At 37.0% G+C, this 27,986-nt stretch overlaps 2 protein-coding genes across 3 annotated transcripts in view; one reads left to right on the top strand and one right to left on the bottom strand.

Annotated features, from left to right (window-relative positions):
* LOC140170393 (neurotrypsin-like) overlaps window positions 1-9,174 on the bottom strand; it is a 28,043-nt gene extending 18,869 nt beyond the window's left edge. The window contains exons 1-4 of the mRNA XM_072193770.1: window positions 9,092-9,174; window positions 3,201-3,414; window positions 203-274; window positions 4-75 (exon numbers count right to left, since the gene is read on the bottom strand). Coding sequence (XP_072049871.1) covers window positions 4-75; window positions 203-274; window positions 3,201-3,414; window positions 9,092-9,094 — 361 coding nt within the window. The 5' untranslated portion in view covers window positions 9,095-9,174. The remainder of the gene's footprint in view (window positions 1-3; window positions 76-202; window positions 275-3,200; window positions 3,415-9,091) is intronic.
* A 3,179-nt stretch (window positions 9,175-12,353) lies between these two features.
* Window positions 12,354-27,986, top strand: part of LOC140170384 (neurotrypsin-like) — a 37,095-nt gene continuing 21,462 nt past the window's right edge. Inside the window, exons 1-8 of one of the 2 annotated variants that reach the window (XM_072193761.1) lie at window positions 12,354-12,454; window positions 15,067-15,260; window positions 15,860-15,925; window positions 16,103-16,174; window positions 17,769-18,251; window positions 19,376-19,501; window positions 19,796-19,933; window positions 20,602-20,730. In XM_072193761.1, the coding sequence (XP_072049862.1) occupies window positions 15,098-15,260; window positions 15,860-15,925; window positions 16,103-16,174; window positions 17,769-18,251; window positions 19,376-19,501; window positions 19,796-19,933; window positions 20,602-20,730 (1,177 nt within the window). In that variant the 5' untranslated portion in view covers window positions 12,354-12,454; window positions 15,067-15,097. Of the gene's footprint in view, window positions 12,455-12,574; window positions 12,863-15,066; window positions 15,261-15,859; window positions 15,926-16,102; window positions 16,175-17,768; window positions 18,252-19,375; window positions 19,502-19,795; window positions 19,934-20,601; window positions 20,731-27,986 lie in introns of those variants that run through there. The other variant, XM_072193760.1, reaches the window with a different exon arrangement.

The following is a 27,986-nucleotide window of genomic DNA, read 5'->3' as shown; positions in this document are numbered from 1 at the left end:
CACCTGGATGAGAGTGATGACCGAACAGAGGGCGTGCTTCGATGATTGTACCGCTTGTTGGATTGATAGAATGAGCTGAATGTAAAAAAATGAAATTAATAATAATGAATATTATGAAATAAATTTATTATAATAAATAACTAGCAACATAAAATATATATAAAAAGCAACCTCTATAAAAAGTTTCACCAAAAAAATTTACCATAATCTCGATCCTCCTCTGAATAGTCATGAATTTGTTCGTCATCCTGAAACAACACCTCTTTATCTACACCTGAAATATGAAAAAAGTAAAAAAGGAATTATAGCTATAGGTCTTTACATAACATACTCTCATCCCACCACACTGTCAAATTTCAGGTTTGCTTGAAGTGACATCTTGTTCTAACTCGTGACTCGTCCCGCTGTTATTGACAGGCATACCCAGGCATATATTTTCAAGAATCTAAGAGGGGTTCTAATTTATCCTCTTTCGTTAGTAAGTACTTAAACCATATTGCTTTGGTACAAAGTCATACTCTCATAATTATTTCATCTAAATATGAAGTTTCCGTAGAAAACAAAGACGTTTTGGAGTAGAAATCAGGATTTTAGATCGTCGTCACCAGAAACACGTTATTTGGAATGAGTTTTGTTTTCACTTAATGTTTTGAGGATGTTTGAGATGTTACTACCTTTGCGTGAGAAAGTGCCCCAAAAGCATGATTCTCATGCCCAATTACTTAGAGTTGACAGCCCTGCACCCTACCAAACACAACCCACACCGCCGTATTTGGGAATGCTTCTGCCGCCATCATGGCAGGGAGGTAAATAACATGATAACTGGGTGGGCATTTGCCCACCCAGTAAATTATTTTGCCCACCCAGTAAATTCAACTTGCCCATTGCCCAAAAGTGCCCACCCAGTAAATTATTTTGCCCACAAAAAAATTGGGCACCATATAATAATTACCATCTAATTGTACTGTTTTTTTCCTACGTAGAATTAATGGTGAGTGACAATTAGTATAAGATTTCTAAATACCCAAAGTTAAATATAATATGGAATATAATTACTTTTCTTGAAAGTTGCTACACGAATATGCTAAAACCTGGCAGAATATGCATTTAGGGTAGTGTAATGTCCATTTTTACATTAGGGTACTACACCCTGCGGTAAATTTGTGACTATTTTTGCATTTTTCTCAAAAAATAATAACATACTGGTAACAAAAGTTATGTATATTATTGGGGCAAGGAATCCAATTACTACACTGAAATTTCAGTGACTCAAGAAAAGCGGTTCAGTATATATGATAGGAAATGAGGTATATTCTAACGGTACCTCTTTTCTTATCATAAATAACGAACCGCATGTCTTGGGTCTTGGGTCACGGAAATTTCAGTGTAGTAATTGGATTCCTTGCCCCTATAATATACGTAAATTCTGTTCCCACTGTGTTATTAGTTTTTGAGAAAAATTTAAAAATTGACACAAATTTATCAAGGGGTGTAGTACCCCCTTAAAGCCAAATTGTACGCAAAAACAGGTCTACATTTCCGAAAATCCAAACGCCTGGATGCCATAAATTATCGCTGCCCACCCAGTAAATTATTTTCCATTGTTTGAGGGCAAAAATAAATTAAATTGCCCACCCTGTAAATTATTTTTATTTACCTCCCTGCATCATGGCCATTGACCATCAACAATCCATAATTTGAAACATTATTTACATCCACACGCACAATGAATAATCCCATGTAACAACAACCAAATGGCAGTTTTACTTAAAAGCCATAATCTACGATCTTGTAATATGAAATTGGTAAAAAATTTCAAACCTGAGTTTGTGTCATATTTGTACACATGTTTACACATGTCCCAACTTGCATCTTTATGCAATCGGCTAAGTTTATTGTGTTTGTAGGTCAACAGAGCAAAGATCGACATAAAGTCATATTAAGGGTATACGAGGTATTGTTCATCGAAGCAGGCATACTGCAGTTACTGTCCGTTTTCCTATACACAATACACAGTGCTCTTCCCATTGACGCGTGACCTCTACAAATAGCGTACGTTAGAAGTATGGGGATTTTCCTAGTTAACGTCGCTGTGTGAAAAATAACCGGCCGATATTAAAAGTACTCTTCTAAAATTCTAAAAAATATAGTTTTGTAACATGTCCTAAATTTTTAGCTAATTTAGATGTTTGGAAATATGCGTACTTCGGTGTTTTAGTGTATGTTATAATAGTACATTGCCTAGTTAACGTCGCTGTGTGAAAAATAACCAGCCAATATTAAAAGTACTCTTGATTTTACTCTAGAAAATATAGTTTTGTAACATGTCCTAATTTTTTAGCTAATTTAGATGTTTGTAAATATTCGTACTTTGGTGTTTTAGGAAGGATATATAAACGACAGATAACACCAAAAAATATGAAGAAATTATTTCCAAACCGTGTTAAGTCAACAATCATTATGTTGCACATTTTCAAGAATGCTGGTTAACAAAAAGCAGGCCATTGTCTCATTTCGTGAACAAAGGTCCACATACCTTTGTTTCCTTGCGTTTCCTTTATAATCGGTTACCCAACTGAAGCTATAAATACCAGCTCATTGCGATACCGCACATATAAAACAGACACATGTGCACAACCAGAGAAGATCTGATTTAATCAGTTGAGCTGTTTTCAATGAGTGTTATCTTGATTTAATAGCTTTTAATGGGGTTTAAGGTCGAAATGAATTCTACTGTAGACATGACTGCATCATGGCAATTTTTTTTTTCCATTTTTCATTAACTGAATCAATATATTATTGAAAATAACACTTTGGTGTTTTGCAAAAGATCATTCTACAAATCATATAGGGGGGGGGCCTACTTTGAAAACTTGCTTAATTTATTGTTGTTAATGAGTTATGTACGTTTTACAAAAGTGTTGTTGTTTCAGCCCTCTTTACAACATAACTCAAGAACCACAGGACCTACAAAAGTATATCTGTGATATTTGAATTCTTCTACACGCTCGCTATGAATTGAGCAATGCAATTTTGCTAAAGCTCACTGCCATTCGCAAGATGCTGTGAACTACTTTTTTTGCTGCTTCGACCAACAATACATCGTATACCCTTATTAAGTCACCTCTGCATGTTCTACCAGCGTATTGGGTAAAGAGCAACTACATTAAAATTTGAATGAAATCTTCCATTATACTTACCATTGTAATAATAGACGCAGACAATTGATATCATCAATCCCAATCCCAATGCCAATACAGCTACCACAGTAATGAAAGATAAAATAATCTTCCTTGAACTGCGTCGTTTTGAATCATTGCTTGCGTTGATTGGTTCATTTAACATACCCGGATATGACGTAGCAGGTGATGAAAGTGCACTATGGGAAATAGGCTGATTGGTGTTTGGCGTCTCCTAAAGAAAGATATGTCACACTATTGTAGTTATTGAGGTAACAATTCTTATACACATACTAGTCAAATACCTACTTACCAGTCAGCGTCATACATTTCTGCACCTGCTTCCAAGTCCTATAATCTAGAACGGCAACCTGCTTCCTCTACAGTCAACCCTAGGTCCAGCCGTGAGATGTGGATGAAGTCTCTCTATGATGTCTTTGGACGACCAGGTTTGCGTCTCCCATGGGTTGGCTTTCAAAGGTAGAGCATCTTGGGGGTGCGGTCTTTCTCCATTCGCTGCAGATGTCCAAACCACTGTAGGCTGCGCTTCCGGACGACTGATGTGAGTTGGGTCAGTTTGGTCTTAGATCGTGTACAGCTATTATGTTGTGACCATATCACTCGAAGGACTTTGAGTTAACAGCGCATGTCAAAAGCATCCATTCTATTCTCATTCCTCTCTGGGAGAGTACTCAAGCATTGAACTCCAGGTTGATGCTACGATCCTTCTACACTTTGTCCAGCTCTCTGAAGGCTCTTGTGGCTCTGCCAATTTTGTTGTTCAGCTCTCTGATATTAGACGCGTCAGTACTGCAGTAAGCACCGAGATACTTGAAGTGGTCGACAACTTTGATGATACCTTCATTTTAATTAGGTATATTATCACTTTGAATCAACAATCTCATCAAAATGAATAGTTTCCGTTTTATTTTAACAAGTAACGATTCAAATTGACAAGATCTCCAACTCCTTTTGATAAGATTCTAATATATCCCCCTCGGAGAAGATAAACTGCTGAAAGGGTCATTTTATTCATTAAGGGTAATTCATTGTTGAATAATAGAGTTGAATAATCCGTGTACACAAGCGAGACTGATTACAATAGGGATAGGCAAGTTTAGAACTGTCAAGCTTTCGTCAGGAGTAGCTCTGACTTCTTCCGGACAAAGTACCAAAGAATGAGACGTGTAGGTCGCCCCTTGCCTACTGATGGCTCTGAAAAGAGCCGTTCACTGAAGACTGTCCCTTATCAACAGAGAACAAGCAGATCTCGCCTATTTGCTCAATTTGAAGGTTTGGTGGCTCTGAAAAGAGTCGTTCACTGAAGACTGGCGTGTCTACAGAAAACAAGCAGACCTCGTCTATCTGCTAAATTTAAAGGTTTTGGTGGCTCTGAAAAGAGCCATTCACTGAAGACTGCCCCTTGTTAGCAGAGAACAAGCAGATTTCGCCTATAAATTTGAAGGTTTTTGGCTCTGAAAAGAGCTGTTCCCTGAAGACTGCACCTTGTCAACGGAGAACAAGCAGATTTCGCCTATCTGCTAAATTTGAAGGTTTGGTGGCTCTGAAAAGAGCCGTTCACTGAAGACTGCCGCCGAAGTCAGAATTACTCCTGACGAAAGCTTGACAGTTCTAAATTTGTCCGACGGCGAACCCGCTAAAAACCTAATAATTGTTTATAATACTATCCGTCATCTATTATGTTGCTTTTAATCATAGAAGAAAGAGAACTCAATTGATTTTGGTGAATGGTCTTGACATGTCAATTCGATGAGTCGTTTTGAATAGAAATCTATTAAATCCTCATCGGAATAGATAATTTTATGAGTGCAGGGCTCCCTTTGCGCTGCACACACAATAATGTAGATGTGTGGCAAAATTACATTTCTTAAAAAATATTTTTAAAAACATACAAACTTTAAGCACAATGATTGAAAAGAAAACACATAAACCAGACTAGAGAATGGGGAAGACACAATGCCATCCCCATATCTCCGCAGGTGCATAAATACCAATACATACAAAACATTCAACACTGTACAAGAAAATATACCCTTTAAAAAAGAATAAAAGACATTTTCAAAGGGAATCCAAAAAGTTTAAAAGCCAAAGCGTGGTCGTACTTTGTGTAAAAAATTGTATAGGAACCCAATATTGCACGTTAACTTATTTCTTTTTGAAGTTTTTTACGAATCCTTATTATCCTAGTGCACTTATTTTTTGTCAGAGATAAGGCCTCGACTGCAAATTTCAACACATAGAAGTTTGGCGTCATAATTCTGTTACCGTAAGTCCATGATCAAACCAGCATATTTGCTCGTCTTGTAGACATGAGCATTATGAATGTTTTTTTCAAAAGGGATGGTGTGCTCAATGGTAATTTATTTTTTGGAAGCGCGGTTGACGAGGACCAGATCAGGTCTTTGTTGGGTAGCCAGGATGTCAGGTGGTAGAAGCACCGGCAAGATCGCAATAGAAGGTCCAGGAGGAATCGCTAACTTCACGGAGGGTGTCAAGGATAATGCGGAGAACAGAATTATTGCGCCATGTATAACCTTGTTGCAACATTACTTTACAGTTGTTCAAAACATGTTGCTTTTTACCACATAGATCGCATTTAGCATTCATTCTCTTATCCCAACGACTCAAGTTATTTTTGGTTGGAATTGTGTCGGGGGTAAAATTCCTTTATTTTTTTGGTGCGTGACCTAAATAAATAATTTCGAATCTAGGGACTAAATAATATTTTATTCAACGGTGGAAATGAATGAAATGAATTCTCAAATCTACCATTCTTTTCACGTTGACAACAATAAACCTATTTCAGTTGGCAACAAGAAACCTGTTTCAGTTGACCGAGCAAGCCTTTCATATTTTATTTGGAGCGCATTTCACAACACGAAAACACTACCAAATATGGTACTTCTAAATAGTTGGCTTTAGGTATATACTGCTAATAAAAAGACCGAGCTTTATGATAATGTAATGTAGGTAATAAGCTAACCTCATGTTTATTATTTTGCCTATCATTTGAGACTTTTGAGTTATTTTAAAATTTTGCAGACTACTGCAAACACCAAAATGTTTTTAAAACGTTAACCAGAAGCCCAAATAGATAGAAGCAGCGTCAACTGTCTTCCTGGTGTCAAATCTGCCACTGAAACTTACACACTTAAATAATATAGATAATACAGATCCGGATATTCTCTAAATGTATAAAAAAAAGTGAAAAAGACGACATTTCTCTGCATAAGATTGCATACAGTGATCAAAACAATGGAGTTAAATCACAAGACTGAACATTAAGGATCACATATGCGTAAATATAGAGGTCCAGGGGATTCACTCTATCTTTACAATTATTCGAATAAATCAAAGAGCCCTTGGAGTAAAAATGGTAGTGTAATGATTGACAGACATGGTATAATTAATTTTTGTAATCGATCAAAAAACAAATGTTTTATTCGTACATCAATTTTCGTCTGAATCCAAAAACATGGCACCTCTCCCGATTTTTAGGTTAAGCCAGTAAACCATTGTTGAAACTATTACTATTGTTGAAAAAAAAAACTCTAGAAAAAGTCTTCATTATCTGTTTGAGACCTTCTCCAAAATGTAAATAAGTCCATCTTTCCTTTTCATAGTAAATAGTTGAATTCCGATATGAGTTACTTGTCGGTAAATCATGTATAAGTACCCTTAAGAAATTGCAATCCGAAAAAGCATGTAAGTAATTCAAAGAGTGAAGAAGGAGTGAAATTTACTCTCAAAAGAGTGAATTTACTCTCAAAAGAGTGAATTTCACTCCAATGGAGTGATACTGTAGGCAATCCACAGAAGAGTCAAAAGTCATTCTTTTACATTTAAAGAAGACAGTATCAGTAACTCGCTGCAGCGTATTTAGCGATATGATTTGCTGACAAGAATACTAAGCTAGTCAATTTAAGAAAAAATAAGCGGCTAACTCACCACTAATTGCAACAGACCCCATTTAGTCACCATTCATTTCAGAAAAGGCATATTTAATAACACATGGAAACTTGGAAAGTCCCCAAAAATCCAAGTAGTGGAACAGTGCTAAATTTGGCATAGATACAAAAATGGCCGCTTATGACGTGTCTCCGACATACAGTTCTCGAGTTATAGGCAAAAAGGTCAAGGGTCAATTTTTGAGTCCACAGTTGTCTACAGTTGAAAAATGCTCCAATTTTAATCCAACTGGTAGATCCTTTTTGCTGTGTTACCAAGATAATAAACAGTCTGAGATATGGCAAACTTCTGTTTTAAAATGTTCTTGCAAGTGGAGTAATCTGAAACCAATTCTATCAAAATCAGAGACTTTTTTCAATTTTTGTCATGTCCCTTGAGGAATCCAAATTTTGACATTTGACCTTTCCCCTATAACACATGATGTACATCGGAGATGAATCAAACTTATGATGAAAGAAAAACATTGTTATGTTTTTTTATATTAAGATTTAACCAACTTTGATTTATGCAAATTAGGTACTGATCCACTACGGGGATTTTCGGGGAGTCGTGATGTGTTATTAAACCTAGAACTACGAAGGAAGGGGGTGTACCAACCTCCCTAAGATTTTATCCGTCACTATAAAACGCACGCGTTTACGCCCAACGACTTTTAAGCTTATCGTAGATCCATCTTTCTTTTTTTTACCCCAGGACCTTTACCGGCGGTAGGACCGGCCGTCAAAGATGGCCATAGGTTGGTTTCTACAGTGAAATCAATGATTTTCATTTCCATCCTGTGAAATTATTCTAAAAGTTACTGCCTTTTTACTTATTAGTTAGGTTGAAATAGTCATTTCCTTTTAGATCGAGGAAAAAATTCCTTTTTGTAGCATTTTTAGCCGAAAATCACTTTCGCCTATACTTTTGTACATAACCAGAATTTCCCAAATTTGCATGGGCGCCATCACAATATGACATCATAGCGGCATTATGTGGGGCATATGTTTGTACTTATTTTGGTATCACTGGATAAATGAGACCCATAACTATACATTGGTACCAAATATAACGGTATATGACGTTTGTAATTGAAAATTAGGGTTGTTGCAACCCCTCTTCGTAGTCAAAATATGGCTCAGTAGTTGTAGTTCTTGGACTGGCCTGTACAGGGTGATTTAAAATGAACTGTACCCAAATTCAAAAATTAAAATAAAATACTTACCGACATTTAAATAATTTGTGTTTGTAAGCTGTAACAGGATAGTATGTTTCCTATTATTGGTGTGTCTTTACCTTAAATGGTTTTGAAGAAAAGTACATTTTTATAAAACACACCAATTTTGTTACTGCGGTAGAGAACACAGATAAACTTAGTTCCATGTGTTGGTCTAAAAATGGGATGATAAATTGAAAATGCGATATCTTCTGACTAAAACCATTTATTATCAAAATTCAAAATTTCTACTACAGAACACTTATCACTGCTATCTATGGTAGTTTTTTGATATGTACAATTTCCGCGAATATATACAAAAAATGGGTAAAGTTGGGTACAGCTCATTTTAAATCACCCAGTACACTACAAACAATGATTATCTACTCTATGCTACAAAAAAACCCTGATTTTTTTGTGCAAATGAAACACATTTTCTAATACATCCTTCAATTTATAACATCTGATGTCTATACACTCACATTTAACTCCATTTCAGATGTACTGACATGTGAAAAAAAATGTATTAAAATGAATTATATGTGACGTGTCATGTCAAAAGGAGACATTAAATTTATGTTTTCATCGTTGCTATCTCAATATTCTATTTCATTAATATTAAACATGACGTTTTCACACTTCGCAAACCCATTTTGTTTATTTATAATGCGTTATTATGTGACTAACTTACATTATTACTAGAACTAATGATTAAAATCAAACCTACCATATTCTCTCTCTACTTGCGGCACCAACAACCACAGGCTTACTGACGCGAACTTTGCATGAACACGTGATCTATCGAACCACTTTTTGGCTAAGGGACTGGCTCTTCTTTAATGACATAAGCTCTTGATCGGACCGTTGCAGGTCTGCATGGGAGTACAGTTGCAACGCAATTTGAAAGTACATGTATTTGTTTTGAGAAAGAAATTCATCCAATTTTGTTTCACCAAGGAAATTATTACACCCATATTGTACTCATTTGGTCAAGTTCTAGCTAACTTAAGGTGGTACTACACCCCTTGATAAATGTGTGACTATTTTTGCATTTTTCTCAAAACGAAGAAGAGTGCAAATGTTCGTCGTTTCTCGGCAAACAGCTTTTGATAGAATGAAAATACAAAATATGCATCACTTCTTACACAAGTCAATCGCTTACACAAGACTTACAGTTTGCGCAAACGAGTTGCTTATTCAATAGTAAAATCAAGTATCATTGCTTTGACCTTCATGGGCATACTTGCAACCAGAGCTAAGGACCAATGACCGTTTGTACACTTGACCCAACACACCCAGATGGGAGATGATACCAGTTGTCAAGAGAGAACGACTGAAAGGTCACTGGTCCCTGGCGTGGTTTTCTTGTTTTTTTATCAAGCATATCTAGGCATTAACAGCTGAAATCCAGGAGATAACGTGCAGGTACAAGTGACTTGGTGCATGAATTCATCTCGACCTTTGCAGGACTTAAACCCCATTAAAAGCTATTAAACCAAGATAACACTCATTGAAACAGCTCAACTGATTAAATCGGATCTTCTCTGGTTGTGCACATGTGTCTGTTTTATATGTGCGGTATCGCTATCAGGTGCTATAATACAGCTTCAGTTGGGTAACTGATTATAAAGGAAACGCAAGGAAACAATGGTATGTGGACCTTTGTTCACGAAATGAGACAATGGCCTGCTTTTTGTTAACCAGCATTCTTGAAAATGAGCAACATAATGATTGTTGACTTAACACGGTTTGGAAATAATTTCTTCATATTTTTGGTGTTATCTGTCGTTTCCATATCCTTCCTAAAACACAAAAGTGCGACTATTTCCAAACACCTAAATTAGCTAAAAATTCAGGACATGTTACAAAACTATATTTTCTAGAATTTCATAGAATAGTTTAAATGTAGCTTGTACCGTTTTTTTGTGGCATCCTTCAGAACGGAGCGGTCCGTGACCAATATAGCTCAATATTTTCGGTCAAATCGCCGTTCAATTAACACGGGGAGTTGGCTAGCTATGAGCTAGCTATGCTTTGTCATCACTCATATTCTACGATAGTGCGACTATTTCTGAACATCTAACCTAGCTGTAATTTTAGGTCATGTTAGAGAAATATATTTGCTAGAAGTTTGGAGAATAGTTTAAATATTGGCCGGTTATTTTTCACACAGTGATGTTAACTAGGCAAATGCAATATACTTCTAACATACACTATTTGTAAAGGTCGCGCGTCAATGGTGAGAGCACTGTGTATTGTGTATAGGAAAACGGACAGTAACTGCAGTATGGAAGGGATTCGCCATGGTGTTGGCATTTTTACATGACAGCCAAGTGTAACCAACAATCGGGCTTATTACCCTGATCGGAACCGACTGTAACGAGGTCTTTTATCATAGGTCATCTGCCCTGCCTTTTAATACCAGATGAGCCATGGGGAGAATAGAATTCAATTTGTTTGATCTTGCGGGGAATTGAACCCGGGATCTCTCGCACCAAAGGCAAAGACCTTAACCAATGGGTCATGTTGTGACCGAAAATTTGAAATACGTTTAGTCTTGTTTTGAGATCAAAAATATAAAATCCTTTGTTATGGTGTCTACCAACACAGATGAACTTTCATGCTAGTAAAAAGATCTTCTTCTAAAGATAATCTGTACATTATTCCCCTTTGACAAAATAATGACTGGCTCCTAACGAACGAGCCATATCTACATGCACCATGTGTATTGTTTAATATTTTGAATAGGTAACATACAAAAGGAAAAGATACGTGACTGTCTGCGAACTATATTCCAGGGGTCGCCATCCTAAATCAGTGTATTGTATTTTGAGTGAAGCGGTGGAGGTAAAGTCATTGTTATTGGTTAACAGCAAAACCATATCTAACAATACTGGTCTCAACTGTGTCAAATTTAATTTGAAGAAAAATATCGTACCACTAATATATAAAGTCCACTACTTAAAAGTGCTTAAATAAGTCGACAAATATTTTACGAAATGTAAAAAAGTAAAAAGATATGTATAGTTCTGTTTGTTCAACACATGCGGACCAATTTGACGGTACTGAACGCAATGACGTGTGACGCTATAATTTGGTCCACATGTGTAAAACAAATAAGGTTACCCATACCCTTTTACACGTTTGCATTTCGTCAAATATGTTTCGTTTCGATTTATTTTAAAAAGTATTTAGGGGGGAATTTGTAGACCCTATATTCAGCAAAACCAAACGATATACAACTTAACTACTCAGACTGGGCCAAAACGACACGAGAATTGCAACTTCATAGTTCAATGATTACGAGTGCAGGTCACAGGCTGGTCTTTTGTACCATTTTGACAAAAGAATTCTTAGTCGATGACTCCAGCTCAAATTCAATGCCAAATACAATGTAGACAATGCTCTTTATATTTAGGGACTGGTCATTACTTTGCTAAAGGGGGTCATACTACATCTGAAGTAGATGCATAGCGAGTAGTATTTGTTTTCATAACCGAAACGGAATTCCATATAACAAAATAGATAGATAATATTAATAATAATAATAATAATAAAACGGCATTTAGACACGCGTTCTGAATACTCATATTCCTCAAAGCACGCCACGGGTTGATATGCTGCCAAGCACCAAAGGGCAGCGCAAGTTGACCTCAATGCTGAGTGTGATAGACAACAAGCCAGGGCTGATCACCTGCTCTTTACGAAAAGGTCTTCAACTTTTACATGTCCAGATATTGCTCTTCTAGTAGGCCTACATGGGAACACCATTTTACCACGGCACGCTATACACCCACTGTGGTGTGGTGTCTGCACCTTTAGGGCCACAATGAGTGGGATAGATAATAAATGAGAAAGCTCGTGATCTTACAGCCTTCCGACCAATAGCCTACCACACCAAACTACATGACCACCCTCTACCTCTGGGCTAATACTGTAGCCTTCTACAGGGTTGACTAAGGATGACCACCATTTCCCTTCTCCTCAATAATGCAATAATGTCAGTAAAAAATGCCAGTCCCTAATCCAAATACGGTTCGATGGTTCAGGTTACTGTGAGTAAGTGTGGTTTTCGTAAATAAAGGATATGGTAGGTATATGATTAATTTTGATTTAGTCACTTAATAAAAGTCAATAAATTAAGAAATGAACTGATTGGGTTTACAACACGCACGGACAATTCGTATCACATTAAACACCACATACTGATATACAGCGGTAATAACAACTATATAAAGTTGACGCTTTCCGGCCATGCAATTTCATATTTTCGGTGTAAAGGGGATTAGCGAAACTGAAATAGTGGAAAATTAACACTACTATAACGCCCGATAAACTTATTCTGCCAGTAACATGTGTGGACACTGACTAGAGATGATTGGACGATCACTAGAGTTAGCGAAAGTATTTTGGTATCATCGCTTAGGTTAAATTTACCACAACAAATAACCTACGTTTGAAACTTTGAACATGACTACTGAATGTTTCTTCCACGTACGTACGTACATTTTAGTTACAACATATGTAAAGAAATGGGATGTTCTATACGCTTCATTTATACGGGCGTCCATACGTACGTACGTATCACTAGTCTCGGTTTCAAGCTGGATTGTGCTCCCGCGTCACGATGGAGTACAAGCCGTCTGGGACCAAGACCAACGCTTGAGCTGGCAAATGGCCACACGAGGGCGAAAAACAATGTTTGGATGTTTCGTTACCAAGGTAACACAGAAAAATAGATCAAGGTCAATAGGCCTCAATTGTACTTAACCATTTTGCTGTGTTACCTAGGTAACGAAAGATCCTAGATGCCTAGATGGTACAATCCTATCCTTATTTGAATCAAAACAAACAATTTGACACCTCTTTTGGCAAAAGCGGAGCACTTTGATGTTTTGACCCCCATAGAGCCAAAAAACAACAACCGCATGACCATTGACCTTTTCGGTTGTAACTCAAAAACGGTACGTCCTAGATAAGTCAAACTATACATTTTCTGAATCCGTGTGACTAGAATAAAACATTTTAATGGTTTTAACACAATTTGAGCAACTTACGCCCGGTCTGACACGTATTTCAATGGACAATAGAGAGATTGCGATTTCCAAACGTAGGCCTACGTATCGAACGTACGTGGAATCTATTCAAAATCACTCTTTTGTAACGGGATTTTGAATAGATTCCACGTACGTTCGATACTACGTTAGAAAATTGCAATCTCTCTATTATCAGTCCCAGAACAACGCCAAATATGGATTAAAAGACCTTTGACCTTGGATGTACAACAGCATGTTATGATCTAATGGGAAACTGTGCACATCAACAAACACCATTTCTATCAAAAAGGCAACGTCTGATATAATTTGAAACCACATAAATTACTACAGTTGGTTCTTCTCTTGGATTTGGACCAAGCTTTAGAATATCGAATGTTGCGTTTTGAAATAAAACAAACCAGAAATTTATCACCCATTGTAAAAGATATGGCACATGTACCGAATACATGTACATACATTGGCTGACCTTGTGGATTTCCTGGCCCAGCCATGCTAACCACATAAGGAGATTATACATTAGGTCAACGTATCCTTAAAGAGTTTGACAATTTTTACCCTCGATTAGCTAGTAAAAGGGGGTAATAAATTTTCTTTCTCCGATCTTATTTTCACATTCCACTGTCAGCAGGGGAGCTCCAACCCAGCTTGGCTCCAACCAAGCCATGTGTAATAACCCTTACCCTTCTTTACTGAACCTCTGCACCTTTGACACATACATTGTGGTAAAATTCAACATTGGTATCTTATCCTAGCCTCTCATGAAGGGTTAATATCTTATCAGAAGATGAGTTATTCTTTCTCTTCATATTTCCTAAACCTTCTTTATAGTAATAATTTTATCTCGGTTCATGTTATTATGATTGAACATAATTTATACCTGCTTCATGCAAGGAGTTAAATAGTGCCAGGCCAGATAGACTGCCTGGGGGCATTTTCTGGACCATGCACTGACCATGATATTTGCATCCTATTTTGTATTTACTTATTTTCACTTCATAAAGTGTCCTCATGTGAATATATGAAACTAATTTATGCTGTTGTTTTTAGTGCAAAGAAGCCATTTAAAATACCAACAGCAACAGATTAACATTATAACCAGACTCTAGGGTCTCTAGATAAAAAAAAACTTGTAGTGAACATATACTTGCTGTGAAAATTATGTATACTGATATAATAATGTTTTCACTGCGGGAGAAATGTACCGGAGGTCATGGGATGATACACCATAGAAATTCTAGCTGTCAACCTTTGCATTAAAAGTTTTAAGGATAGGTACATGAAATGACGATTAACCTAGTGCAGCTATTGTCATAGCAGGGTATTATTATGTAATACTCCTGATCCATATTTGGCGTTCTCTTGGACTGATTATGCACTTATGACCCGCAAGTATGAATAAAGTCATAATCACACTTTACTGTTGCTTTATTAAAACGATATTTCACAAACAAAATGAATCATATTAATAGTAAGACTTTCCTTCACATGTCATTTCTTCACGTTCTTTGGACATTTATTTGCTGGTTTATTATTGATTATCCTGCTCAAAGTAATGCTACGTCTGGCCTAACGTGATAGTAGGTTGACCTTTAACCCCATAATCATAGTGTAGTCAAAAATAGTAATAGTAAGCTTTTTGTTTCAGGAGACAGAAGCCAATCAGCGCATTTCCCACAATGCACTCTGATCAATCCCTACGTCATATTCCAGAACCGGGCAATGCAAGTACTTATTCAAAACTACGAAATTCAAGGAAGATTATTTTATATTTTGTTATTGTGTTAGCTGCCTTGGCGTTGGCATCGATGATTACAATTGTTTGCATCTACTATTACCAAGGTACGTTTAATATATTATAATGGAGGGAATTTGTTGTTAAATGTTATGGTGTGCGTATAGGGGTATGTGGGGCTGGTGGGACTTTAAGTTTATCTACTATCATAATTTATGGAACGTAACGTTTAACCGTAATGAGATATTGTTGGTCGAAGCAGCCAAACAATATTGATTTTCATTATCTAAATCACTTTATTATTGAAAAATAACACTTTGATGTTTTACAAAAGTTCATTCTACAAACCATATAGTTTGAAAACTTGCTTGATTTATTGTTGTTTATGAGTTATGTACGTTTTGCAAAAGTGTTGTTGTTTCAGCCCTCTTTACAACATAACTCAAGAACCACAGAACCTACAGAATTATCAATGCAATTTTTGCCAAAGCTCACTACCATATGCAAGATGCTGTGACTGCCAAATCGCAACAGTTTTAAATAGTTGGAAACCTTTATATGTTCCAAAGGGTGTATTTGCTTGCTGTTACATGTTTTTTTTGTGTTGGCGTGAGGTGGGGTTGTTTGGGGTGTGGAGAGGGGTGTGTGAGGAATGGGTTGAGAAAATGTGTTGGTGTTTAAATTTATATTTGAATTTCAAATGCAGAAAGCAAGGTGTTTTTTCAAGATGACGGACAAAGTCAGGAATATTCAGAGGAGGCTACGGATGATGGTAAGTAAACATAATCGCTTAATTCCTTTATTGTTTGTATGCCGATTAATTTATAAATCAATTTAATGGTTTATGCTTTATTTCATAATTAATTTAGTTCTTTACGTATTCATTCACTTCATATACGTTTTATTCATATTCATATCATCTATCGACTTCACGTATTTCTTGTTTCAGATTACTCATTGGATCAAATTAGTGGTTCGACCAACAAAGCACGCCCTCATGGTCTTGATTTCGCTCTTCCAGGTGAGACAATGAACTTTGAAATGACGCTAAACAAACAATAAGTTCAATAATAGAACTTAACATTGCTATTTTCATATTTGGAAACCTCGAGTCTCTCCGGTGCTTTGTTTAAACTAAACACATCATAAAAGTACAGACTTGACATTTAATATGGAATATTTTTTCGCAAAATTCCAAGACTGGTTTTGAAGGGGTCTGCATAAACCGAGTGTGTCGGGAGAAAGTGTAAAAATAATTGTAGTGAATTAGCTTAAACTGGCCGATTTAAGGAGACTGGATTTGAGTTTTGTGAGGGTATATTTCTGAATTTTAGCAAGATTATTCTGATATTATCAAATTTATTGAGGTTGGAGGTGATATTTACTGAACCTTAATACCAATAAGTGTTTGTCAGAACTGAAATGCACTGGTAATCTACCAGTTTTTAAAGCGAGAGGAGCTTTAAAAATATATCTCTTAAAGGTGGTACGCACTCAGAACCTTTGAATATCCCCTTGGGGCCAACTGTTATAAACTAACTGTACACAAAGAAATAGCGTGAGTTCATTGGACAACCAGGAATCCGCACAGTTGTTTTTGTACCGTAAGTTTATAACATTTGAACCATATTTTTAAGCTCCTCCTATTGTCCAAAAAATTGGTATATTGAAGGTGTATTTCTGCTGTGACGAATGCCAATTGCTGACGAAGTTTAGGAAATCCCAGCAAATTTGATAATAACACAACAATGTTGCATAAAGTCCGAAATTGTGTCCCCCACAAAGCTCATATTCAGCCTCCATAAATGCGCCATTTTAGTTCAATTCACTACATTATGAGCACCATAAAGTAAACCCATGAAAAGCACATTTAATATCAAACAATTATTCAACACCATCTCCAGACACACCCCAATTAATATTTAGAACGTGCGGTTTATTTAGACCCTTCCCAGACCAGTCGTGTAATATGGGCGAAATAATATTGCACACTAAATGTCAAGTCTGTAATTATACCCTTTGTTACGAGACAATATTAAACTTCAAAATAAAAAAGAAACCCATTGTTTGTTCTGCACATTTTGATACCTCATATTGTTTAGATAACTTCAAGGTTCAAACGTTGCACCAAAGAGCTACTCAATCCACATATCATTACATTAACATGATCAGTCATGAATGAACCACGGTGACCACTGACGACCAGTCACTTGAGCAACAAATCAACAGTTTCAATGGGTTTAGACGCAACCTTCGAATCTGCATCTTTTCTTTTAAAGGATCACATGATCAACAATTATAGGCTATTAAGACAAATGGGATATCAAAATTATGAAAACGAACTTGGGTTTCTTTTTGCTATTTAAATTTTAAAAATTCATGCGTGGATTGTGTGTTATTATGTCATAATTAACAAAAGGGCGTAATTACTTTATGTAAAGTGTTTGCAATGCTGAGAATAATACACTTTCCTAACATTTCAATGATAAATTATATTCTTTCTCAAAACATTTCTTTCAGACTTTTTCAAAGGTAATAAATTAGCAATTTTGGGATTCAGGAGTAATGATTTGAAAGTTGTTTTTTCTATTATGATTAAATCCCTAACTATATAGATTGTCCAGTTGGCGAAGATATAGAGCAACGAGAATACACACTTATATCAGAAATTGTCGAAGTATTTCCCCGTCATGCTATAGCATGTGCTGGAGTAATAAGTAGATGGCGTTTTATGGCAAGCTCGTCGGCCACTTTTCAAGCTCTTATATTCCGTCAAGAGAGTGGTGATGATCTTACTAGATGGACAATCGTTGGCATAAACGATATTCCTGCAACAGAAGTCAAACCGACTGAGATTAGTACCTACACTGTACCAACTGATGACCAGATATCAGTAGAACCTGGTTATGTACTTGGTGTAGCTATTGATGACACCGATAATCCGCGATTAAATTTGGACTTCAGTGGGACTCCTGCAACCAGATACTTCTACACATATGAAGATACGCATTTAGCAGTTGGAAACTCGTATACTATGACTTTTGGGCCAAGTAGAAGTGTAGTGTCACTCTCAGCTGAAGTAGTGAAGTCAGTGCAAGGTAACCAGAGTTCCCTCTTTCAAAGACAGAGGAAGAAAACATTGCAAAAAGATCATCTAATGTATCTTGTTTTCAAACATGATTTGAAAAGTTATTTTATTTATCAAATCCAGTAGTAGAGGTATATTTATACGTACGTTTTCAGTGGAGTTTCTCTGATAATCTATTAGAATCTTCAGATTATGATTAAAGACAGAGATAAAAAGAATTTATCGCGTCTGACGTCATCTGTTAATCAAATTCGAGCACGGTTTGTTTACAAGTGTCGTGATGATGACTTGCTGAACGCGGCGGTACAACCGGGCGCCTTATTGTTAATTTTGCACCTTCAAACATGCAAACCATCTCAAAAGTTAGGTCTTTATAGTAGGAAATTTTCTTTGGCGAAGGCACCATATCAACAATGCCTAGAAAAGCTGCTTTTTGCCTTGTAAAAGTACGTAATTTTTCGCCATTTGCTGCTATTCCTTTTCTCCAATCAGCACCAGATAGATCGGTCTTCCTTTTACGCGCTGATTAACCTGTGTAAACCAATCAAGGATCGTAATTGACAGTGACATCACACGCGATAAATTCTTTTTATCTCTGTCTTTAACTATAGCAATCCACGCTTATTGTTCTCCAGATACAACGCCTCTGTATCAGTCTCTAAAGCCCTTAAACGCGAAGTCTACATGGGGATCTATTTAAGAGCTTAATCAAAGTTTCCTTTCTTGTCTGTCTTTTTGTTTTTAATCACAAGATTTTAAAGGCTTATTCAGTATTATTTGTGTATAAATTGCCTAAAAATGAAGGATAAGTCATTAAAATTTTAGAATTGAAACACTTTCGCAAAAAACAAACGAGTAAAACAGCAGTAACGACAAAGTTGAAGCCCCGTTCAAATACATGTAGCTAATTTCTCTACTATTAGACAAATTACAGAATCATATAAAATGTTTCATCTTTAAAGCACGGCTTTCGGCTTAAATACTAGAAGGCTATGTTATCATATCTACGAAACTAAGAAAGGTGCGGAAATCTGAAATTTGATCATTTTTACGATGCACCCAATAAGCAAGGCTCTGAATAAGCCTTTAAGTCAACACACCCCAAATGTTATCTATATTATCTCTTTACAACAGATGAGCCAACAACAGAAGAATCCAAGCAGAGCACTATTGAGGCCACGACTACTAAATCTCACGAAGACTACACAACAACGGCACCGACTACCACCAACGACGGTGATACTTCAACAACCGCTGAGGGTTGGTATCATTGGCTGAAGTTATATTGATTAACTTTGCACCTTGTGTGCTATTGAAAGTAAAGGATTTCTTAGCGCAGGACGGTTTTCTGAGCTTATGCGACTCGCAGGCAAATAAAGGAGGCCCGCCATGTTTTTTACATTATTAACTAAAACGTATTAGGCCTATATAGTTTATTATACATTTGCAATATGTCGTTTAATGCTTCACAATTGTTTGTTTAGTAGTTTTATTTGTTGCTATTGTTCGATTTGTTTATTTTGCTAAGTTTATTTATATACTTTTGTATTTCAGATGAGTCAACAACAGACGAATTCAAACATACCACTCCTGAGGTCATATCGACTACTGAACCTCATGATGACTACACATCATCACCAGAGACTACCACAATCATGACAAGTGAAGAACATTTCGCAACTACTGCAGAGGGTCGGTATTAGTGTATTGATTTACCTTTTTTCACCTTGTGATTAATTGATAGTTCGACCTTAGTCTCGTGCCCAGTCTGCCAGTTCAGTGCTGGACAATCCTTTTTTGAAGGACTCGGACTCGGTTGTGCAGTGACTCGGACTCGGACTCGGACATCATATATTGGTAGGGACTCGGACACCAGGGACTCGGGCTCAGACTCGGGTATGGTTAAAGCTATATATTTGTTTACTTCTTTGCAGGAGTTCATTTAGAATGTCAGATTCTGCTGTTAACATAGTTGTTTTTGTACAATTCCAAGACAAAATGAAGCTTTTAGACTCACATATTTAGTGACGTTTCACCACCACTACACTATTGGTTTCATCCGACTGGCAACCCATCGCATCTGACTGTTTCCTTTTATAGGCAGCAGGAACCGCCGGATGAGATGAGTTAGTCAAACATATTATTGAGTGGCTAGGCCCCTCGTCCTTGTTCAGAGTGGCAATTTCTTTTCGTCGTATCCAGATGGCTTCTGTTAGCCATCTATTGGTCTTGTCAGCTTCTCTATTATTAATAACATCTGTTTACTTGTTTTGTTAGTTGCTGCTTGTCATTCGTTTTTAATCACAAGATGCTAAATCAACACAACCGAAATATTTTTTTCTGTAATCTCTTTACAAAAGATGAGCCAACAATAGAAGAATCCAAGCATAGCACTTCTCAGTTCAAAACGACTAATGAACCTCAAAATGACTACACAACAAAGGCAGAGACTACCACCAATGACAATTATACCTCAACAACAGCTGAGGGTCAGTATCAATTGGTGAAGGTGTATTATGCTTTTTACTGCGTGGCCAATTGAATGCACGACATTGTTCTAAAACGTGTTCTCGTGAAAATATATCACGATATAGCTTTTCAAGGTCTTTGCTGTTTGTAGGGTAACTTGGGGCAAATTGGGACACAGGGTAATTTGGGACAGTGATTTCAGAAATACTTTTATACCTTAAAATGGTCACATTTTGCCCATTTTTGCAACAAAAGAACTTTGATAATAATGTCTATTTATATTTCTAACCATTTAAAAGTACCATTCTTCATTAAACAGGAACTTCTGAGGGCCGTAAGCTTAACACATCAAAATAAGTATTCCATTTTGTTGTCATGTCTAAGCAGAGGTCACGACTTGAGGCTAAATATCTGAATCAATGGCCCGAATTAGTGTTTCTCAAATTAAAAAATAACTTCTAAGCCACCTTTTTCAATTAAATAAGACAAAAATTGTTACTCTTTTCTTCGAAAATTATAAGAAAAGATTTCTTTTAGAAATGTGCCAAATTGATTTACTGTGTGCCACTCGTACTGTCCCATTTTGCCCCAACAAAAGAAATCCCTTAGTAAATCAATGGCGTCCCATTTTACCCCAGCTGTCCCATTTTACCCCAGCCTCATTACAGCAACAATTTCGCAGTGGGGTAAAATGGGACGCCTTAAAGACTCCTTAATAAAACAATGAAGCCGGAGGCCGACGGGCACCATTTTTTTGTGAAACGTTAGTCTACTAGACTCTTGGTGATGTACATTTTGTTTTGTAGTGGTCACTTGTCGCAAGTTGTCAGGTATTAGTATTATAGCCGAGTAAAATCTGGTGGGGCAAAATGGGACATTAGGTGGACCAATTTGCCCCACTTCCCCCTACATGTAAAATGTTTATGTTAGTCGGACGTGGAAACAGATTGTTGACGGAATTTTAGGCACAATTAATATGTTAAGGGGGTACTACACCCATTGGATTTTTTTGCGGTTTTTTGCATTTTGTGAAGAAATCAGAAAAAAAATTGGTCAAAGTGGTATGCAAAATGAAGGGGCAAATCTTCTCGTTCTATTGGTGGCATCGGTATCAATGTAGCTTACATGCTTTTAAAGGTAGAAGCCCGGAAGAGGTACATAGGCCTGCATTTATGAAATCGAGTTTCTTGAGAATTTCAGAATTGCTATCGTAAATCCAATTACACACACATGTTAAGCATTTATGACAGACGCTAAAACTATAAAAATGATTTTTTTGGGGAAATAAATTAATTATGCACAGCTTTGAAAACATTAATATGCATCAATTTCATGTTATCAATGAAATTAAACTTATTTTCCCCCCTTCCAGTTGACAATGATATGCAAAATGTGTGTTCGCAAGGCAGCATATTTGTTTCAGGTTTGATAAGGTTGAAATTAAATAACAGTCAATGCATTGGTTTTCAGTATTAGGTGATTTTTAGGGCCGTCATCTAAGTAAAACACGAACATTGAATATAACGTGAAACGATACGCAAGTATATGTGTTTGGGACAAAAATGTTAATTTCTCGCAACTTATTGCACAAAATCAACTAAAATGGGAACGTTGACAGTGTATGTTGGAGTATAATTAATATACCACCATTTGTACTTACATCGGATACCTCAATCCAGTCCAGTTCACCTGAAACAACCGCTGCCAGTGTATGATATTTCCATATTGTAAGCGTCGCCATTTTTTAATTGAATTTTCCATTTCGGTGTTGGGAGGTACTCGCTACAATTACGATACCAGTGGTATCGTAATTGGTATCGGCTACTTTTGACAGATAGCAAAAATAAAATGTACTATTATGAAACGTATTGAAAACAAAAATATTTGAAAATTGAAAACAAATATAAGCAAATATTCTAATCTTTCATTCTCTATTAGCAACTGCAGGTAGCGAATAATTATCAGGGGCGTAGCAAGAGCCTACACAGCGGTTTTCCACTTTTCAAGCCCAGTACTGGGCCAGTGTTGGGCAAGATCTAGCGGCACGGATTGAGCTATAAAAAATGCCCCAATCCTAGGCCGGCAAAAGTAACACTTTTATTGGGCCAATTCTAGCGTACTCGCAATTGCCCAGTTCAAGCCAGGTTCAAGCCACAAGTACTGGCCCAGTTCTAGTAGTACCACGGGCTGTCCCTAAAGTTGCCTGAAATTAAAATTATTTTCATGGGACGCCGTGGGTTTGGTTATCATGTTTATTGGATTTATTCTCGGAACCAGTACTATTTACCCAAAAAGCTAACATTTAGCAGTATGAAGAAGCAGTATTATAGACGTGTGAACTGGTTTGTGAGTTTGGCACAGCTTTAATAACTGAGTGAAGTTCAACACCGTGGTGTTTTATACGGTAAGTAAATCATGACATGAAATGAGTATGATAAGCCTCAGTATGCATGTCATTGTATGCATGTATCAATACTATCATTGTATCAATGTATGCATGGCATGCATAGTCACTGTAGTATAGCATGGTCAAGCCTATAGCGCTTTTGATTGTTTTATTTTTGTTTCAATTTCTCTGACCAGTTGGGTATGTCACCGTATAAATATCATCATGATCATATTAAGCTTAATCATTGTCAGGTAGGCCTATTATTCAGATTTCCTTTTACAAATTAAGCGTACTGCTAGCTGTCCAGCACATATTATTTTGCACATGGTCCAATGCACACGCTTGATGTCACGCACGTATATATGCGATGGTTAATTTATAAAAGGAAATCTGAATAGGCCTATTACTTTAGTGATCATCAGTGACAGTGGCGCGCACAAACAAGGGGGTTGGGGCCATGCCCCCCCCACTTTTGTTGGTCATTCTGGGAAAAATGTTAAAAACATCAAAATTTGCTCCTAAGGCAAAAAAAAAAAAAAAGGTTTGTCTCAAAGCTTGCGTGCGCGTTTGTAAAATCCCACGATTTGACAAAAAACAAATGCGGAAATATTTTTTATTTCAAAATTTTTTTTAGTTTTTTCTAGAAAAAATCGGCGAAAATCAGACTTTCTCAAAATACCATGAAAAAAAGTCGGGAATAAAAAAAAAAAAAACGCATTTCGCATTTGTTTTTAAATTTCTTGTGAGCTTTGAGACAAACCATTTTTTTTTTTGGCCTAATCAGACTCCATTCGGGGAACTTAACAACAATCGGGCTTATTACCCTGATTGGGGTAGCCAACAATCGGGCTTATTACCCTGATTGGAACCGACTGTAACAAGGTCTTTTGTCAAGAATCATCTGCCCTGCCATTAATACCAGATGAGCCACGGGAAGAGCGGAATTAATTTTTTTTTGTCTCCCCTGCGGGGAATTGAACCCGGAACATCTTGCACAAAGTGTGCTTTGCGTATTGCGTGACTGACACATGCTTTTATGAATTTATGCGAGTGTAAATTTAAATTGGGACTTTTGGGCAACAAAAAACAATATTAAATTTCCTAAAATTGTAAAATGTTGCTAATTAAAACCTGACAAACCCCAGAAACTGAATGAGAATAAACAATATGATATATACCCAAGGTAGGGGGGTCACTGTCATCAAAAGCATGGACTCTGATTGGGACTCCCTTTAGTCTATATGAAATTGATGTTTTGGTTCTTGCCCTCTTCCTCCTGGCCTCATCAGTTTCTGGGGTTTGTCAGATTTTTTTTTTTTTTCAAAACATTAATTTTATACGACCTTACAAGCCTTGGGCCATTTGATTCGAGCACTTCAGGCTACAAAAAGTTGGGGGTCAACAACAATAGCTGGGCAAAAAATATTTCCGTCAGTAGTCGGTACATTCACAGGTTTGGGGTGCCAATGTGTATCCTTTACCCTGCGCACCGCACCACAAACCCGGATTAGCACACAGGCACTTAACAATGAGTGAAGCTTATCACAGGTAGGCAGGCTCACATCACACACTATAGGTGGCGCTATTCGTCCATAGGGAAGTGGAATGTGCCTGTATGGTCCAAAAATGGTTTTACTGTGGGGCTCAATGGAAAAAATCACTAAAAATTCATTTTGACAACCAAAACCTAAATGACTTTGACTTACATGTACTTTGGTACTGGCATAATACTGGATTCATAAATCACATAGTGCAATCTATGATCCACCAACTCGACACTCGTTAAAGCGCAAAAGCAATTTGTGTGTAAATCAAGACCATCCAAAACAGCTTTCTTACAGTAAAGAATAGGAGGTCATCTGGGGTCATATACAGTAGTGTACATTGTACATGTGCCTACTGTCACAATTTCACACACAAAATTTTGGGCAATTTGGTGACGCTATTTTTGTCTGTAACTTCAAAACAGGGCTGTCAACTCTCACGCATTGGCCGTGATGTGAGTCTCACGCATTGGGTCACTTTCGCCAAGGTAGTATAATCTCACGCCTGAAAGTAAATCTCATGCAAAAAGCTGAAAATTGAGTAAAATCTCACGCATCGCCATGAAAAAATTGTTGTTGCTACCCCCGCTTTTCACATTTTCGGCGCCGTGGCTTAAATAATCATGGGTCAAAATGAACATTGAAGTCGGCAAATCCCGGTACGCCTCTGTCTCACGCCAAGCAATTCCAAAAAGTTGACAGTCCTGCTTCAAAAGTATATGCACTAGAAACATCATTGACCCCTTATTGTTTAGGTAATTTGATTCTCTTTCAAATGAAAGAACTTTCAGCTAAAAATATTAAACTTCAAAATTTTATGAACATCCCTATCACAGGCATGAGACTGCACTTTCCTAAAAAAACTAAAAATGCGAGTGAAATTGGGCAAAAAGTACCCAAAAGCTACGCCACTGCACTATAATCATGTCAAAAAGTAAATTTTAACCTAGGGACTAGGGAGTGTTCAGAAATACTCTGGTGGGGGGCTGGAAAATATGTATACTATGATCAGCTCTTAATAGGTGGGAATTATTCCGTTTTTGTTACTGTGCGAGTCAATAAAGTTCCAACTTACGCACGCGTAAATTCACAAAAGCACGCATCTTTACGCAAAGCGCAGTTTGCGTAACTGCTGCGCCCAGCCGTGTGTACGCTGTTCTATATCAAATTATCAATCCACGATGTTATGAGTCCCCGCCTATTAAGAGCTGCAGAGTATAGGGGGGTCATAAAATTTTAGGAGTTCTGAATAGGGGGGTTAAAAAGTTCTGGGTGTATGAACAGGTGGGGTTCAAATTTTTTCGGTATGTAGGGGGGGAAAAAACTTCGCGCGCTGCGGGTGCGCGTGCAAATGTTCCAGTATTGAACCACAACAAAAGTGCATTTGATCCAGTGTTAAAAATTGACTGGCCTCCAGACTTGTACCTGAGTCCAGCTCATCCGAGTCCAAGCTGAGTCAAGTCCACTTGTATCCACCACATATTGCTCTCCTATACAAACCCACCCTACCAAACCCCACCCCACCCCATCAACCAACCATACACATTTCACTTCAAAGACACATACACATGAACAGGTAACTCCTGAAGGTAAAAACTACATGTATCAGACCACCTGTATCAGAAAGCAGTCAGGTGGGGGTATTTGCATGTGTGCCAGGGTACGGGTGTGACACACACTAACAGCTACACACTGCATGTAAATTGTCAACTCGCAGTTAACTTGCAGTGTCCCTATAGTTTGTGTGCAGCATACATGTAAATGAAGGGCAATGTATTCAAATATTATAGAAAAATATCATCATCATTTAATAATAATAACTGAAAGTTACCTTTTCAGAAATATTTGGCTGTGTGATATTAATTAATATAAATTATAAACATCTCAAAATTGGACAAATGTCCAGTGGCGGCGCTACAGGGGGGCATGGGGGCAAATGCCCCCCAGTCAGAACTCTTGCCCCCCCTGTTCCCCCCCCCAGAAAAAACCAAAAATTACGAAAATTTCCACTTTTTACGGTAATTTTGCGCAAACTTTGTTGATTTTGCCCCCCCTGAAATTCACTTTGCCCCCCTAATGCCCCCCCGAAAAAAATGTCCTGGCGCCGCCACTGCAAATGTCCCAGACAAATGTGCAGTGAGTGAGTAGTGAGCACACAGACACCCTAGCCCTCAGGGATGAGTACCAATTTACTGGGTGGGAGCTGAGATGTATATGGCCCAGTCTCTCTAAAAACAAAACCGGTATGTATTTGCAACTGCAATTTCTTTTTTCGTCTGTGCCACTACGCCCCTGTATTTTGGGCTAAAATGGTCTAAGATTTTTGTGGGCTTCGCCGCAACAAAAAGTCCCAGTAAAACCAGAACAAAATATACTAGTCGCGACCCCACCTAAATTATAATGTTTCCGCCGCCACTGATTCCAATCATAAATGTATAGTTTATTAATACTGGGTTCAGTGGGTTGCATAAACATACTTATGCTACTTTGAAAAATTTCCTCAATTCCACATCTTACTATAAGGTCATTTTCACAGTAAAGGGTGTAACTTTTGATTTTTAGGGTCAAAATTTCAAACCACTTAAATATGTTTCTGTTTACTGAAATCATGCATAGAAAGAACTTAAATTCCAGTAAAATAATGTTTCAAGGCTTAAACCTTTTGATTTCTAATAAAAAATTTGACATTTCCATAACATTTTGGTTAAAATCTAAGAAAAATGTATTTTACATAACCTCAGAAAATTATGACATGAAAGCTGGAATACATGTGAAATCCCATTCCAAAGTAAGTCAACAGATATAAGTTAAATTTTATACCATGTTTTGCTATGTTTGTAATTGCAGTTTTGAAAATTTTTAACATCAAGTGTCATTTACAATGGAAATTTCCAAACCTTAAACATATTTTTTAAGTTTTAATTGGGTTCCTAAAATAATTTGAATGTCTAACTTCATGTACAAATACTACTTGATGAAAGGAACCTCCCAGCCAAGTTTCACAGAAATTGGGGTTATTTTTTAGAATTGGCAATTCAAGCGATTTGTGTTTCGGAGACTTCAGTTAACAACACAGGTGATCATAAAAGTAAAATATTTGGCTAACTACTACAAGTTGACATAAAAAATAGGTAAAAAATATCACAATTACCAATTTTCATGCTTTGCTTCTAAGTATTGAATTTCAGTTGTGACAAAAATTAAATTATCACAGCAAGTCATTTTTTTTGTTTCGGAGGCTTCATGTTAACAATTGTTAAACATTGCAGAAGTAGTTTTTTTTTAAACAACAGTGTTGGGATCATCTAAGCTGTTATTTTCTTGTGTGTATTGAATCAATGAT

This window comes from Amphiura filiformis, chromosome 14 (genome assembly GCF_039555335.1).
Source record: "Amphiura filiformis chromosome 14, Afil_fr2py, whole genome shotgun sequence".
NCBI lineage: Eukaryota > Metazoa > Echinodermata > Ophiuroidea > Amphilepidida > Amphiuridae > Amphiura > Amphiura filiformis.
Note: the sequence above shows the minus strand (reverse complement) of the source record. Positions and strands in the feature narration are given on the sequence as shown.